At 56.8% G+C, this 15,952-nt stretch overlaps 1 protein-coding gene across 4 annotated transcripts in view; it reads right to left on the bottom strand.

The window, feature by feature from the left end:
- KCNT1 (potassium sodium-activated channel subfamily T member 1) overlaps positions 1-15,952 on the bottom strand; it is a 105,915-nt gene that overhangs the window by 35,693 nt on the left and 54,270 nt on the right. For 3 of the 4 annotated variants that reach the window (XM_049896618.1, XM_049896619.1, XM_049896620.1), the window contains exons 2-9: positions 11,078-11,157; positions 10,281-10,380; positions 4,955-5,003; positions 4,576-4,635; positions 3,609-3,683; positions 3,440-3,523; positions 2,794-2,888; positions 1,975-2,155 (exon numbers count right to left, since the gene is read on the bottom strand). In XM_049896618.1, coding sequence (XP_049752575.1) covers positions 1,975-2,155; positions 2,794-2,888; positions 3,440-3,523; positions 3,609-3,683; positions 4,576-4,635; positions 4,955-5,003; positions 10,281-10,380; positions 11,078-11,157 — 724 coding nt within the window. Of the gene's footprint in view, positions 1-1,974; positions 2,156-2,793; positions 2,889-3,439; positions 3,524-3,608; positions 3,684-4,575; positions 4,636-4,954; positions 5,004-5,655; positions 5,713-10,280; positions 10,381-11,077; positions 11,158-15,952 lie in introns of all 4 variants that reach the window. The other variant, XM_049896617.1, reaches the window with a different exon arrangement.

Genomic DNA, 15,952 nt, shown 5'->3' with positions numbered 1-15,952 from the left:
AAGGTGCACTCGACCCAAGCCATGAAATTTTCAATCACCTCATATTTCATATGTATGCAGACGTTGGACAATCAATAAGGAAGACCAAAGAAGAATTGATGTCTTTGAATTACTGCATTGTGGAAGAATAATGAACATACCATGAACTGCCAAAAGAGTGAACAAGTCTGTCTCGGAAGAAATACAGCCAGATTGCTCTTTGGAATTGATAATGATGAGACTTTATCTCATGTACTTTGAACATGTTATCAGGAGGGGTCAGTCCCTGGAGAAGGACATCATGCTTGGTAAAGTAGAGGGTCAGCGAAACAGAGGAAGACCGTTGATGAGATGGATTCACACAGTGGCTGCAACAATGGGTTCTAGCATAATGACTGTGAGGATGACACAGGACCTGGCAGTGTTTTGTTCGGTTGTACATAGGGTCGCTATGAGTCGGAACCAATTTGACAGCACCTAGTGATAACACCACCACTACACGGGAAAATACAGGTGTCGAGGAGCAGATGGTGCTAGGACTTTTGCAGGCAGCTCCGTAGTGCTGTCGCTGTGCTGACTGTGCCAGCCACGCTTGGGCCACATGTCCGAGGCCTGTCTGAGGGGAGATCGGGGCCCCGTGATATCCTCCAGCCTTTTCTGGCTCAAGCATTGAGTTCACTCATTTGTTCAGCACACCTTTAAACGAGCGACGGGACCAGCAGCGATTTGTGACCTGTGGCAGGGCCGTGTGCTATGACCTCGCTTCAGTGAGGTCATTGCACTGAATATACCAAGTGCCTATCATGGGTTGGAGCCCTGGTGGCGCAGTGGCTAAGAGCTCGGCTGCTAACCTAAAGGTCGGCAGTTCAAATCCACAAGCTGCTCCTTGGAAACCCTATGGGGCAGTTCTACTCTGTCCTCTAGGGTCACTATGAGTTGAAATCGACTGGATGGCAATGGGTTTGGTGGTTTGGTTTATCATGGGCCATGCCCATGCAGGGTCAAGGCCCTGGGCCCTGAGCACACAGGTGGCTACACAGCTGAAAGGTGCTTGAGGCTGGGACCTGAACAGAGACTGTCACGAGGGGTGAGGGACTCAAGCCCCACCTCTCATTTGGCAAGTCAAACAACGCTCTGAGCCTCAGTTTCCCCGTTGGCACAAAGGGTGAGTGTGCCTGCCTGAAGGGGTTGCTTTGAGGGCTCAGTGGGCCCAGCAGAGGCAGCCATCAGCCCTGAGTGGGCAGAGGACGCCTTCACAGGGTCAGCTGTGGTCCTCAGTGTGTACTGAAAGGGACAGCCCTTCTGAGCGCAATTTCACAGTCTCGCTCCTCTCCAGGGTGCTCACTGGTGAACTTAGCGAGCGAAGGAGGGAGGGAGGATCATTGGGACCACCCTTTAATCACCATCCCTGACAACGCAGTCTTTCCAAGTTTATCAGAGGGATGCCGCTCAGGAGGTGGGGTCAGTGCTGCCCTGAGGTCTAACCACCTGCGCCCCCCGATCTGACTGGGGTGGTTCACGCCTGCCTGGTGCCCCCTGCAGGCCTTCGTGTCCAGGCGGCTTCCCTCCTTGTCAGTGGGGGGGCTTGAGCATGTGGCCTGGTGGATGGAGCGTGAGCAGAAGGGACAGTGCGCTAGCTGCGATCATAGGCTCCTGCCCCGTGCTTACCCCTCCCTGGCATGAGTAGGGCAGGTCCCAGACAGGAGCTTCCCCCGGCCAGATCATGGAAAGACAAAAGCACAGAAGCCCTTTTGGCTTGCCTGCAGGGACCCACAGACCCGCCGCGTCCACCCTGGCTGCACGGTACCACTGTTGCTGCAGGAGGGTGGCTGGGCGGCTCTGGCCAAACGCAAGCTCCAGAGCCATCATCCTCAGCCCACACTGCCCGGCCGCCTGGGCTTCCTGAGGAAGACCCTTTGCAGAGGGCCCATCACCGAGCAGGACACCGTCCCCACCCTCTCCTCCCCGCCCCCAGGTCCCATGCACTGTCCCCACCTGCAGCGGGAGCACCACGAGGGCCACACAGATCATGATGACCACCAGCAGCTGGGACGGCCAGATCTTGGGTGTCACATCACCGTAGCCCACGGTGGAAAAGGTGACAATGCAGAAGTAGAAAGAGGTCAGCAGGGACAGGTTCCCACCTGAGCGCTCCAGGTGCTGGATGCCACAGGTACTGCAGGTGCGGGGGAGGGGGGCCTCATGAGCTTGCCAATAGCATGGCTGACCCAGCCCCCAATCCCCACTGAGCTCCAGGCACCCCCCACCTCTCTCTGGTGGCCCCCAGACCTGCTCTCAGCTGGACCTCAGGACAACACCCCCCCTTCAGCCCAGAGCCCAGCTGAGGGTCTCCCTGGGCCTCAGAGGAGCTGGGCCTCAGGGCCACACTGGAGCATGGGCTCCAAGTCAGCTGACCAGCTGGCCCCCGAAGCCATGACCTGGCCTTCTGGACATGACAGCCCAGGAGTCGGTGTCTGAGGCTGTTCTGCCCCCAGCTCCTTTGCCAACTCGAGGGCGGCCTTTTCCTCCTGGGTCCTGTCTCTCCCTGTAGGGCCCCCCAACTCCTCACCCAGGGCTGGCCGCAACACATGCCCTCCCGACAAACCCCCCAGGGCCGGCTGCCCCTCAGGACTTCAGAATCTAGGCATGGTAGCCTAGCCTGCAGGACCCGACACCCACATGTGGGGCTGACTGCCCCACAGGACTCACCACCCGGGGCCTAGCTCAGCCTATAGGATCCCCTGACTGCCCCATCAGCCCAGGGCTGGCTGCCCCCGGCCCCCATGCATGGGTGCCTCCACTGGCCACACTCACCCAGTGAAGACAAGGCACAGCAGGGTGCAGAAGAGGATCAGGACCTGGTTGAACATGGCTGACTGGGTCCGCAGGATGGCCCGGTGGAAGTCGTTCTGCGAGGGGGGCGTGCCATCAGCGGGCAGAGCCTGTGGACCCAGCAGGGAGGCCAGGCCACCTAGCCTGCTCCCCCTGAAGAGCCCACAGACCCCCTCTTTGTGGCGAGCTCCATGCTTTGTTAATGAAACTCCCCAAATACATGGTACTTAATGCGACAGAGGTGAGAAAGACACCATGCCAAGCAGCCCTCTGCACCCATCAAGGACCCCAGCCATGTACCCACCTCAGCTCGGCCCCTTGGGGAGGGCCAAGAACTCAGATGTGACCTCAGCCATGAAAACTCAGGTACAATTAAGATGATGGGGGGCTGGACTTGGGGGTTCAGGCCGCCCTGGAGGAAACCTGGTTCGTCAGGAGAGACCAGGCCTCCCCAGGACGGGCTGAGGGCCCGCTACCTGGGAACGTGGCTACGGCTCCTGACATTTAAGCAAAAGGGATCTCGAGTGGACATTCTGCAGAGGGGTCTGCCTGGGGCCCCGTGTGCGTGGCCTGGTTTGCACGCGGCCCCCGGAGTTGTACAGAGGTGGGGTGCCGGCAGGCATCTTACAATCATGTTCTCCAGGGCGTGCTTGGCCAGCCAGCAGTTCAGAAACACAGGGATGAACAGGTTCCGCAGAGGTGGCCAGAAGATCTGGGGGCAGAGGCAGGTCATGGGGCCTCTGCGCTTGGGGTCCGGGCTCGGGACTTGTGCTCAGGCGGGGCGGGGGGGCACCCACCGTGATGATGAAGGGCAGGGTGTTGATCATCTCCAGGACGAAAGAGACTTGGAAGATCTGCTCCCAGATGTTGCCCTGGGGGGCCAGGCAGGCTTCAGATACAGGCGGAAGGGGAGGGGGCCCAGGGAAGGGGAAGAGAGAGAAGTGGGGGTGCGGAGAGGGAGACAGAAATGCCAGCCCAGGAGGTCAGGGTAGGGGCTGGGAGGGGAGGCCAAGAGGGAGGGCGATGGAATGGGAAGATGGAGGGGTAGGGGAGTCAAGGGGGAGGCTGATGGAGAAGTGGGTAGGGGCTGAGGGGAGGGTGGGGGGAGGCTGAGAGGGAGGGCGGTGAATTGGGGGATTGGCCGAGGGGGATGGGGTGAGGGCTCACTTTGTAGCTGAGGTGCACGGGGGTAGGGGTGGGGCTCACCTTGTAGCTGAGGTACATGACGGGGAGGTGAGGGGCTCACCTTGTAGCTGAGGTAGATGGCGGGGAAGTGAGGGGCTCACCTTGTAGCTGAGGTACATGAGGGGGAGGTGAGGGGCTCACCTTGTAGCTGAGGTACATGGCAGGGAGGTGAGGGGCTCACCTTGTAGCTGAGGTACATGGCGGGGAGGTGAGGGGCTCACCTTGTAGCTGAGGTGCACGGGGGTAGGGGTGGGCCTCACCTTATAGCTGAGGTACATGAGGGGGAGGTGAGGGGCTCACCTTGTAGCTGAGGTACATGAGGGGGAGGTGAGGGGCTCACCTTGTAGCTGAGGTACATGGGGGTAGGGGTGGGGCTCACCTTGTAGCTGAGGTACATGAGGGGGAGGTGAGGGGCTCACCTTGTAGCTGAGGTACATAGGGGGAGGGAGAAGGGGCTCATTTTGAGCTGAGGTGCATGGGGGGAGGAGGGAAGGGCTCATCTTGAGCTGTGGGACATGAGTGGGAGGTGAGGGGCTCTCCTTGTAGCTGAGGTGCATGGTGGGGAGGCGTGGGGCTCACCTTGTAGCTGAGGTACATGAGCAGCATGGTCTCCAGGAAGCTAATCATGGCCACGATGACCTGGAGACAAGAAAGGGGAGCAGTCTTCTCGTGAGCGGGGGCAGGCAGGGCCTCAGCAGGTGGTGGGATGTGTGTGTGTGTGGCGGGGGGGGCCTGGGCCTTGCTCCAGCGTCAGCCCTTGGCCTGAGCTGGCCAAGACCTGGCGCTGAGCCTCCAATGGCTGAGCCCTGACATGAATCCCAGGCCCCCCACTCCCGAGGGCAACGAGGCCAGGTCTGCTCTAGGCCCCAGGGATGTGGAGACTGATAATAGATGAACACAGGACACCCCCATGATTCCAGGGAGACAGAGCCCACTGCGCCCTGGGCCCCCCACTCACCTGGATGGCCCACAGAGCCATTTTCCTCTCCACCCACAGGATGGGAGCCCTGGGGAAGGAGCAGAGGGGTGAGCTTGGCTTTGGGGCACCCTTCTCCTTTGTTAAAAGTATTATGAACTGAACTTCTGTTAAGGGTGATGGAAAAAATTTGGGAATGTTGGTTAACAACACGATGAACATATTTAACTTTGCTGAACTGTATGTGTGAAGAACATTGAAATGGCCAAAGTTTTGTCACCTATGTGTTTAGCACAATAAAAAAAATGCAAAACAAGAAAAAGAAAGTATTATGATTGGGAAAAGAAGCACCTGAGTTCATGGGACCATCTTCCTCCCGTATCTTCCCTCCCCACCCGCAGCCTGCGAGGCTGAACCTGTGTGGCTCAGCTCAGGAAGAATAGGCCAGAGCTGACTGCCGGGCCAAGCAGCTTGGGGTGACTAACTGGAGGGCTGACACTTGCTATAATTCTTTAATTTGCTCCCCCTTAGCCTTCAAGGGTGCGTGCAGAAGGGGACAGCCCCCTAGCCAGGGCTGACCATTTGCAGCCACCATCCTGGGGCACAGGTGAATGTGTCCTCAGGGAGGTCGGGGTGCAGACATGACCCCTTGTGTTGGGGGTGCACAGGCTGGGCTGGGGATCCACCCCTGGTGAATTGGGAGGTGTAAGCTCCTGCCCACCCACTGTACCCAGCGAACTCACCAATAGAACTCGGAGGACGAGCCATTGAAGGTGTAGATTTGCTTGGGACAGCCCCAGCTGTGGAGAGACACAGGGGCTGGCATGGCTGCAGCCCCCTCCCACTGCCATCCTGGAAGGGATGCTGCCAGGGGTGTTGGCCCTCAGGAGGGTGGGAGGGGACATCATTTGCCCACCCAGGGCAAATCCTGCATCTCGGATGGGTGTCTGTGCTCCAACACTGCTGCAGAGGCAGCTCGCACCTGCCCTGCAGAAACCCCCACAGGGAGGGTCCCCAAGTGAGGAGGGGTGGGGTGCAGGGCTCTGCCCCACCAGCAGGCAGGAGGATGAGCACACACCCACGTCTGTGGGATCTGGAGCCCGAGCGGGAGGCTGGCGGTCAAGCAGGGGCTGGGGAGCTCTGCCTGTTAGGACAGACCCTGGGGAAGGGCCAAGACCCCTGGCCAGAGACAGACACCGAGACATACAGTGCCTCCTGCAAGGCCAGGGAATGCCTCAAACAAGGCTGGACAACGAGTGGGGCAGAGAGAGAGCTGAGCTCCCGCCTCCTTAGCACCGACTTGAAGAGGCACATCACTAAATCACTCTCAAGGACAAACCTCTCCAAGCCACTAGGAAGCCTGGCTGGGGGTAAGGAAACAGGGGCACAGCCAACATGCTGATGATAGTCCCAGACTCTAACCTACACCAGGGTCACTAACCAAGGAGATCTCACAGTTTACAGAACCCCACGGGGATGGGCAGCTGCCTTCTCTCTCTTCTTTTGACCAGTGGACTTTCTCCCTGAGCCTTATTGGGGCTGTTACTGTAAGCTAATGCACAAAGGCATGGCTGGTCATCCTCTTATCCTTCCATCCATCTATCCATTCATTCATCCATCTGACCATCTGTTTTTCCATCCATCTGTCCGCCCGTCTGTCCGTCCTCCCATCCTCTCATCCCCCCACCCTCCCATCTTTCCATCCTTCCAACCACCCATCCATCCATTCATTCATTCTTCCACCCACCCATCCATCCATCCTTTCATCCATTTGACCACCTGCCCACCCTCCCATCCGTCCATCCTCCCATCCATCCAGGCCCTCTCCCTATCCATCCGCCCATCCATCCATGCATTTGTCCATCCACTACCCACCCATCTATCCATTTATCTTCCTACCAACCCATCCTGCCATCCAACATTTACCTACATACCCATCCTCCCTCTCATTCATCCATCCAATAAAGAATGTTCTAAGTAATGAACAATCTGAAAATAAAAAGTATTCATTTTACAATAACATCTAAAAATAATAAAAGACCTAGGAATAAATTTAACCAAGAAAGTGAAAGACCATTACACTGGAAACTATAAAACACTGCTAAAAGAAATTAAAACGAAACCAACCAAACCCACTGCCATTGATGCCGACTCATAGTAATCCTATAGGACAGAGTAGAACTGCCTCATAGGGTTTCCAAGGCTGTAATCGTTACGGAAGCAGACTGCCTCATTTTTCTCCTGTGGACCAGCTGTTGGGTTTGAACTACCGACATTTTGGTTAGCAGCAGAGCACTTTAACCACTGTGCCACCAGAGTTCCTTGAAAGAAATTAAAGGAAATTTAAATGAATGAAAAGGGATCCCATGTTCATGGATTGGAAGACAATTGTATCCAAAGTAATCCGCAGATATAATGCAATTTCTTTATTAAAACTAAAATTCCAACAGTTTTTTTTTTTTTTTTTTTTGCAGAAATGGAAAAGCTGATCCTCAAATTCATATGGAATTGAAAGGGGCCCAAAATAGACAAAACAGCCTTGGGAAAAAAACAAAACAGAACAATGTAAGAGGACTCACACTTCCTGAATTCAAAACATATTACAAAGCTACAGTAATCAAAGCAGTGTGGTACTGGTATAAGGAAAGACATACAGACCAATGGAATAGAATTGAAAATCCAGAAAAAGAAAACCCATATATTTATGATCAACTGATTTTTTATAACGGTGCCAAAACGCATACAACGGGAAAGAACAATCTCTTCAACAAATGGTGCTGACACAACTGGATCTCCACATGCAAAGGAATGAAGTTGAACCGTACCTCACACCATGCACAAAAGCGAATTAAAAATGGAACAATGACCTAACCGTAAGAAAAAAACCCCACAGCATTCTTAGAAGAAAACATAGGGGTAAAGCTTCAAATGATGCCGAAATCATCAGCAACAAGATTAAAAAATAGGCAAATCAGACTTACTCAAAATTAAAAACTTCTGGCATGAAGCGACATTACCAAGTGACAAGACAAGCTACAGAATGGGAGAAAATATTTTCAAACCATATATTGGATAAAGTTTAATATCCAGAATACATAAATTCTTAAACGTCAACAACAAAAAGAGTAACAACCCAATTAAAAAATGAATGGAAGACCTGAATAGAAATTTATCCAAAGAAGATATATACAAATGACCAACTAGCACATAAAAAGATGCTCAACACCATTAGTCACTGAAAAAACAAAATAAAACCCACTGCCATTCAGTCAATTCCAACTCCTAGTGACCCTATAGGACAGAGTAGAACTGCCCCATAGGGTTTTCAAGGAGCTGCTGGTGGATTCAAACTGCTGACTTTTTGGTTAGCAGGTAAGCTTTTCCAGGGAAATGTAAATCAAAAAAACAATGAGATACTACTTAACATCACTAGGTTGGCTATTATTTAAAAAAAAAAGAAAAGAAAAATAAGTATTGGCAAGGAACTCCCATACATTGCTGGTGGGAATGTAAAATGGTGCAGTCACTGTGGAAAACAGTCTGGCAGTTTTTTGAAAAGTTAAACAGAATTGCAACCCGGCAATTCTACTCCTGGGTGTGTCCCCCAAAAACTTGAAAGCAGGGATTCAAACAGATACTTATATACCAATGTTCAATATTCACAAGAGCCAAAAGGTAGAAACAACCCAAATGCCCGTCAATGGACGAATAGATAAATGAAGTATGTCATATACGTACAATGAAATATTTAAAAACATATTATCCAGCCATAAAAAGAAATGAAATTCTGATACATGGATGAACCTTGAAAAAATGCTGAGTGAAATAAGCCAGACACAAAAGGACAACTATTGTATGATCCCAGTTACGTGAAATATTGAGAACAGGTAAATCCATGGATACAAAAAGATCAGTGGTTATCAGGGGCTGAAAGGAGGGAGAAATGGGGAGACATAAAACGTTCTCAGCACCATTGTTTGTGTTGGTCAAACACTGGAGACAACTCAAGCCTCTACATAGAATAGAATAGTGAGAGGGACTGAGAGGTAATCACACCACGGAGTCCCGTAGCAAAGGGCATCCGAGTGACATCCACAGGCCACCACACGGGTGACGTTTGCGAATGAACATTTGAGCCAAACATGCACGAACCAGAATGATCCCTGCTGCTCTGTTCATCTGTGTGAAGGTCTAAAGCAACCGTCTTGCCTAACAATAACACACAGGTGTCGTGCTCATCTGCAAAGGGAGGAGGAAAGACAGCCCCGATGTCAGCGTAGGGATTTCCCATGGAGGAGCGAGCTGGGCAGGACGGGACACCAATGGGGGCTCTGAGGGAAAAAAGTGCCTTAAAAATCACGAAGGGGACGCAGAAAAGAAAAAAAAAGCCTAGAAAACATGATGGCAGGAATGAAAAGCTCAGACCAAAGTTGGAAAAGAAAGCGAAGGGAATCCCCCAGAAAGAACAATAAAGGGAAAAGAGGAGAGAAAAGAAAAGGATCCTTCCAGAAGCCAATATCTGAATAACAGGAATTCCAGAAAGAGTGCCGAGAAAATAAGGGGAGATGGTCTTCAAAGACATAATTCAAGAAAATTCTGGATGTTGGTTCCCAGGTTGGGGTTCAATGGGGCCAACTTGGAGGTGAAAAGGGAACCACGCCAAGGCTGCCATTGCTGGGCATAGAGAGAAGATTCCACCAGCTCTCAGGGAGAAGAAAGCGCTTCACCAAAGCATCAAGGAAACATGTCACATATTCTCAACTGCAGCAACAGACTCAGGAAGACGATGGGGCAACACTTCAGAACACGAGCGAAAATGATTTTCAATGGCCATGAGGTCCAATGGGGACATTTCAGACCTGCAAGGTCACAGACAACAGACCCCACACACCTGTTTCTGGGAGCCCCAGGAGGGTGTGCTCCATGGAAAAGAAGAAGGGGAAAACCGAGAACGGGGATGCCACAGGGGCCAGGAGGGTCAACAGGGCAAGATGCAGCCTTGGGCTGGCTCAGTGCCTGCAGTGAGGGTTTGCCCAGGCAGGCAGGAGCTAAGCCCCCTCCTCAACCCATGGCAGTCATGTCCCTCCTTGAGGAGAGCCATTTCTGGGTCTGCGAACAGCTGTAGACACAGCCACAGGTTCAGAGACAAAGGAGGTGAGTTGGAACGTGAGGGCAGTGTTGCTGAGCTGAGAAACCTGGGGATGGACGAGTGGGCAGGGGTGGCAACTGGGGAGGAAGCACCCCATGGCCCTGGACCCTGGGGGCTTTCCGGGTCCAGCTGGGTGCTGGCCACAGATGCCCACCTGCCCCCATCAGCCCCTCTCACAGACAGGGGGCCCTGCATTTCCCAGGCCCCACTGTCACCCACCATCCGATGCCCTGGTTGGGATCGTCGAGCAGGACACGGACGATGTAGAGCAGGCAGGTGAGCAACTTCAGCGAGAAGTTGAACAGCCGGATCCGCAGGCCTGTGGAGAGGGGCTTCAGCTGGGGCTTTGGGGAACACAGCCACCAAGGGAGCGGGCTGTGGGGAGCAGGCCACCAAGGGAGGGGGCTGTGGCCTCTTTCCAACATCCCCTCCCCGAGCTCCCGAGGGCCCGGTTGCACAGTGAGAGGGGCAGGTGTGGGTGCAGTGGGGCCTGGTGGTGGGGAGCTGTGCCACTTCTCAGGAGGTGCCATTCCTGTCCCCATCCACAGACCAGGCTCTGAGGTTCAGGGGTGCCGTGCGTGTCCCCTGGTTTCTTGCTCCTTGGGGACAGGACTTGGGGGCTTGCGCCTGCTGGTGGGCTTCAAGCCCACAGACACAGCCTCCATGTCCCCATCCTACGTCCTAGGGGCTGTCCAAAGTGGCCAAGGTGGAGGGTGGGGCAGGAAGGTTATCTGAGCCCCAGTGTGCAGCAGTGGGCAGGGGGGCAGCACCACCGGTTCCTGTCTTATATCCCACTGGGTTCAAGGTGGTGAAGCCATGATGGGGGGCATTTCCTCCACCCCTGCACCCCACTACCCTGGCACGGCCCCCTCCCCACTCTGCCCAGGACCTCCATCCTCTGCCCTGCCCCCGCCTTCCTCTGTATCCACGCGGGTGCCCCTGCCCAGATGTCCTCAGCGGCAAGCTCTTCCTCCTCCCTGCCCCACCACCTGCCTTCATCCCCCCGCCCCACTCACTGGATCTTTGGTTTTTGATGAAGAACAGCTTGAGCCGCTCTTTGAAGGTGTTCTCGTTGACATAGAACTCCACCTGGACCCTGGTGAAACAGGAGAGGGGACGTGGGGGACTCTGGGGACAGCGAGGGGGCACAGCTGAACTGGCCTCCTCCAAGACAACAGAGCCTGCGAAGATGGAGAAGCAGGCTAGGGCACCACCTCCAGACGCAGCTCCAGACCCAGGCTTGGGGGCCCAGCGCCCACACGTCCCAGCAGACAGAGTCAACTTGCTGGTCAGGGCTGGGGGGTGACCTGGGGATCTGGTTTGGAGGCTGGCCATCACATTTCAGTGGACAGGCTGTGGGCCTCAGGCCCAGAGCCTCCAGGCCACTCAGACAGACATGGCTGCCAGCCCATTGCACGTACCCCCAGCCCCAGAGACTTGTCTATAAGGCAGTGTGACCTGCAGCTGCCCAGATGCCCGCGTGGCCCTCTGCGTGGAGCTTTGGCCCAAACCCACCTTGCTACCTGCACAAAACACCCCAGGGCAGCTGGTCAGCCACTCTATCTGGTGGCCCCTGGTCTCTGTGCCCAGAGGCCACTACTTGATTGGCTGAGGGGTGTTTGAGAGAGGCTGGCAGGTAGCAGTCACCCTTTGTCCCCCTGCCCGCCAAGGCCCCTCCACCAGCCACTCCTTCTCTCAGCTTTTTGGCAGCCAGAGGTCAGTCCCAGACATCCTGAGCCCCGCGCGCCTCTGTTCACATGACCCTGCCCCGACCCCTTCTCCCTGCTGGGGCCCAGCACCTTCTTAGATGGGCCCACCCTGGACTGAGCAGGAATTGTTGGAAGCTCCCAGATGGGGTAGGTGGAGTGGCAGAGTGTGCGGTAGCCCCCACTGCTGACCCTCGTCCCAACAACCCTGTGATGGGTCATCTGGCCGTGAGGAGTAACATGGGCCTGGGGCGGGCCGGCCACTGCCCCCCACCCCACCTCGGACGCAGTGCCAGGAATGCTGACCAGGAGCAGGCTGCAGGTGCCACGGAGAGGAGACTCAAGTTGACACCACACAGGACAGAAGAGATGTCTCATGAGCCAGGTTCGGAAGCGGGGTGAGCATACTCCCCCTAGGCCGGCAGGGCCCCGGGGTGCTGGGTAAGGCCCTCCAAGGCCTCCCAGGCTGCCCGAGGCGTCAGGTTTGCACTGTAATGCCCACGCCTCCAACCTCCCCCTCTACCTAGGCTGTGTCGGCCGCTAATCAGGAAGGAGGTCTTAGGGAGCCCATAGGCTGTCCCCAAGTGCATTGCTGTAGACAGGGAACCCCCAAAACCAAACAGGGTATTAGCAAGCTAGGGAACTCAGGGTACATGAGGCCAGGGCCTTGCCCCCGCACGAGAGAGGGCGAGGGGCCTGGACAGGCCACCAGGGGGTTGGGTAGCATGGTGTGGTAGGTCACACCCCATGAGGGGAAGCACAGAGCTCCCGAGGCAGTCATCCTACCTGAGGGCTGCTGGAGGGCTGCCTGGAGGAGGCAGCATTGGGGGGACAGGCACGTGGCTGGGTGGATGCCCCAGGTAGAGGTGAGCCACACCTTCCTCTCCCCACCTCACTCCTCCCTGTCACCCTCATCGGGGAGGGCTCTGAGCAGTGATTGTCCTGCTCTATGAGGCATCTGTACCCCATCTGCCAAGGTTAACGCTGCTCTCCCCTGAAAGACGAAGGCACTGCCTGGCCAGGACTCCACCGCCTCAGCAGCCTCTAAAAAGTCTGTGAAATATTCACGGCCCCCAGGAGCATTCCGTGCAAAGTGATGCCTGGTCGATTCATTAGCTGTGACACCTTGGCTTGGCACAACCCGGCCTCGAGGCTACGGGGAGAGACCTCAGGCTGAGCCCCAGCGCCTGCCATGCAGTGGCCCCTGGGGTGACAGGGCTCAGGGCCCAGGCAGAGGCAGGGGGTAGCCCTTTCCTTGCTGAAGATGCCGCTCAGGCCAGGTCCTGGAGGAGGGCAGTCACCGGACCACACACTGAACTCCTGGGGCCAGCTCTCTGGCCCTGCCCCGAGGACCCTGGGCAGTCGTCAGCCCAGAGCCAGGCGGCACCTGCAGGGGCCTAGCCCAATGGGGTGCATCCCCCAAGCCTGTGGTCAGAGTGTACCCCAGCACAGGCTCCTCTGCCCTCGCTCCCTGGGGCCCTCCTGCCTGTCTCTCACCCTCCCACACCTACCCCCCTGGGCCCTGCATCTCTCCCCAGCTAGCTCCGGGCCTTATTCTTGTCTCTGCAATGGATCGCACCCCGAGGACCAGCTCCTGTCCCTCCCCTGCCCTCTCCCCAACTCAGCCCTGAGCTCAGAATAAGCGCCCTGCAAAGACCAGGAGGGACGGGCCCCTGCGCCCCTGCCTCCACCACCGCGGGCCAGGGAGGAGCTTCACCTCCTGTGAACCCCGCAGCGGCTCTCCTGTCCTGCATGCCCCAGAGGAAGGCACCCCCACTGCAGACACTTAAACGTGGGTCCTGTCAGGCTCTGGGGTGGTCGGGGTGGTCGGGGTGGCTGAGCGGCAGCCGGCCCCAGCTCTACTGACCACGGCCAGCACAGGGTGACTCCCTGGGTGCCCTCACCGCAGGGGCCCCGGCCTCTGCTGGGCCTCCAGGAACGAACCCTGAGACACCTCACCAGTGCCCACTGGCAGCCCTGTGGCCTGGGAAGCGACCCCACCGAGAAAGGTGCTCTCCATGCTGCAGCAGAACAGGGAGATCACCGCGACGGGAGAGGCCCCGGCCTGCTGACCTGCCTGTAGGGGCTGACGGCCAGCTTCGCCTGGGAAGTCGGTGCCACCGACAGCACCTTTAATTCTGAATGAGCCGTGGCTGCCCGGGCCTCCGGCGCCACCGACAGCACCTTTAATTCTGAATGAGCCGCGGCTGCCCGGGCCTCCAGCACCACCGACAGCACCTTTAATTCTGAATGAGCCGTGGCTGCCCGGGCCTCCAGTACCACCGCAAAAAGTGGATTGAAAAGTACAGTCTGTTTTAGCCGGAAGCATGTTTAATGGGATGGATAGAGGGTGTAATTCAGTCCAAAAGGGCACTGGAGCAGATCCCCGGGGGGCTTGAGGTAGGCAAGGCCTGCCTGCTGGGGTCACTCTGGGCAGACCTTGCCCGCTGCCCACCAAGGGGCAGAGCTTCTGGGAGCTGCCCCAGGCCGCTGCAGGCCCCACTGCCGAGGGCACCTGTGCTCAGCGCACATGGGTTGGGGCAGGTTGAAGGGGGCGCTCTTGGCTCAATAAGCCTTTGTTTAGGACAAGGATAGGCTGCCGAGACATAGGACAGTCTGGGCCTGGTGATCAGGGGCTGGGCTGAGGTCCAGTGACTCCTGGAAGCTGAACAGTGGGCTCTGCCCATTGCACCTCCAAGTCCTCATCTGAGGGACAGGACAGAACAGGAACTGGCCCCAGAGGAGGGAGGGTTAGGCCTGCCCACCGTGCTTGAGCCCAGAGCTGTGCCATAGGGTAAGGCAGCATGCTGCTAGGTAATAGGAGCCTTGCTGGGCTCTCACCTGTGCATCATCAGCCCTCAGAGCGAGGCCTGGCGGTCGTCCCCATGTGTGCTCCGCCACGTGCCAGGCGGGCCCCACCACCACTCAGGGCTGCAGGCCAGCAGCAGCCACCAACAGCAGCTGGGAAGACCATGCACCTGACGCCCATGTGGGCAGCAGGCAGGAGTTCCTGGTGGCTGGTCCCGGATGACCAAGACCACGGTGAGCCACTCTCAGGAGCCAGAGCTGGGGAGGGGCTTGGCAGGGAGACTGTACATGGGGGAGGGGCCCTGGAGCTGGCTGCAGCCGTGGGCTCTTGCACCTAGAGCGAGGCGGCCCTGTGCAAGAAGGCCACTCTGCAGAGCGAGGGCCTGCTCCTGTGTCCACTGACAGTCACTCACTCACTCAGTCACCCGACAAAGCACGGTAGCCGCTGCAGAGTCGCCGGGCGCATGGCGACCGCTTGCACAACAGGACGAGATGCTGCCCAGGCCTGTGCCATCCAAGATCAGCTGCTGACTGGATCGTTGTGATCCATGGGGTTTTCACTGGCTGACTTCAGAAGTAGATCTCCAGGCCTTTCTTCCTAGTCTGTCTTAGTCTGGAAGTTCTGCTGAAACGCGTTCAGCATCACAGCAACACGCGAGCCTCCGCTGACAGATGGGCGGTGGCTGTGCACTAAGTGCCTTGGCCAGGAATCGAACCCGGGTCTCCTGCATGGAAGGTGAGAATTCTACCACTGAGCTTTCATTGTCCTCAGCCGACAGGCAGGGACTGGGCATCAAGGTGGCTGGCACTCGGACATGTCCAGCCTGGTAACAATGGCGGCACTTCTCACAGCAAGCACAGAAGCTCACAGTCTGCATGGTGCTCCCACATCCTCCCTCCTGACACCCAACCCATGACGCAGGCTTGGAGCACGGTCCCACTGTCGTGAGAAGAACTGGGCACACACAGCACCGCGCCCAGTGGTGGTCAGAGGCAGCCTGCACTCTGGGTGGCATCTACACAGGCCACCCCACCCCTCTCACATGGCGAGTCCCCAAAGCTGTGGTGCGGTGCAGACAGGGCGGGTACATGGGGGCACTGCCTAGGGCCCAGGAACGAGGTCTGAGCAGCCCGTACCAGTCAGGCCTGGCCATGAGGCCCAGAGCAGCAGGTAGTGGGCCGGGACTTGTTTGCCCACGGTCTGGCCCACCAGCCTCACGTGCCCAGTGCCTGGCTCTTTGTGCACACCCCTCCACGCCTCCTCTCCTCCTTGCCCCTGCAAGAGCCCCAGCCAGCCCGGCCTACGTGGGCAGAGAGACTAGGCCACCTGGTGGGTCAGAGGCAAGCCAGCCCCAGGCTGCTGCTTGACCTGCTCTG

Source organism: Elephas maximus, chromosome 9 (assembly GCF_024166365.1).
Source record: "Elephas maximus indicus isolate mEleMax1 chromosome 9, mEleMax1 primary haplotype, whole genome shotgun sequence".
Classification (NCBI taxonomy): Eukaryota; Metazoa; Chordata; class Mammalia; order Proboscidea; family Elephantidae; genus Elephas; species Elephas maximus.
Note: the sequence above shows the minus strand (reverse complement) of the source record. Positions and strands in the feature narration are given on the sequence as shown.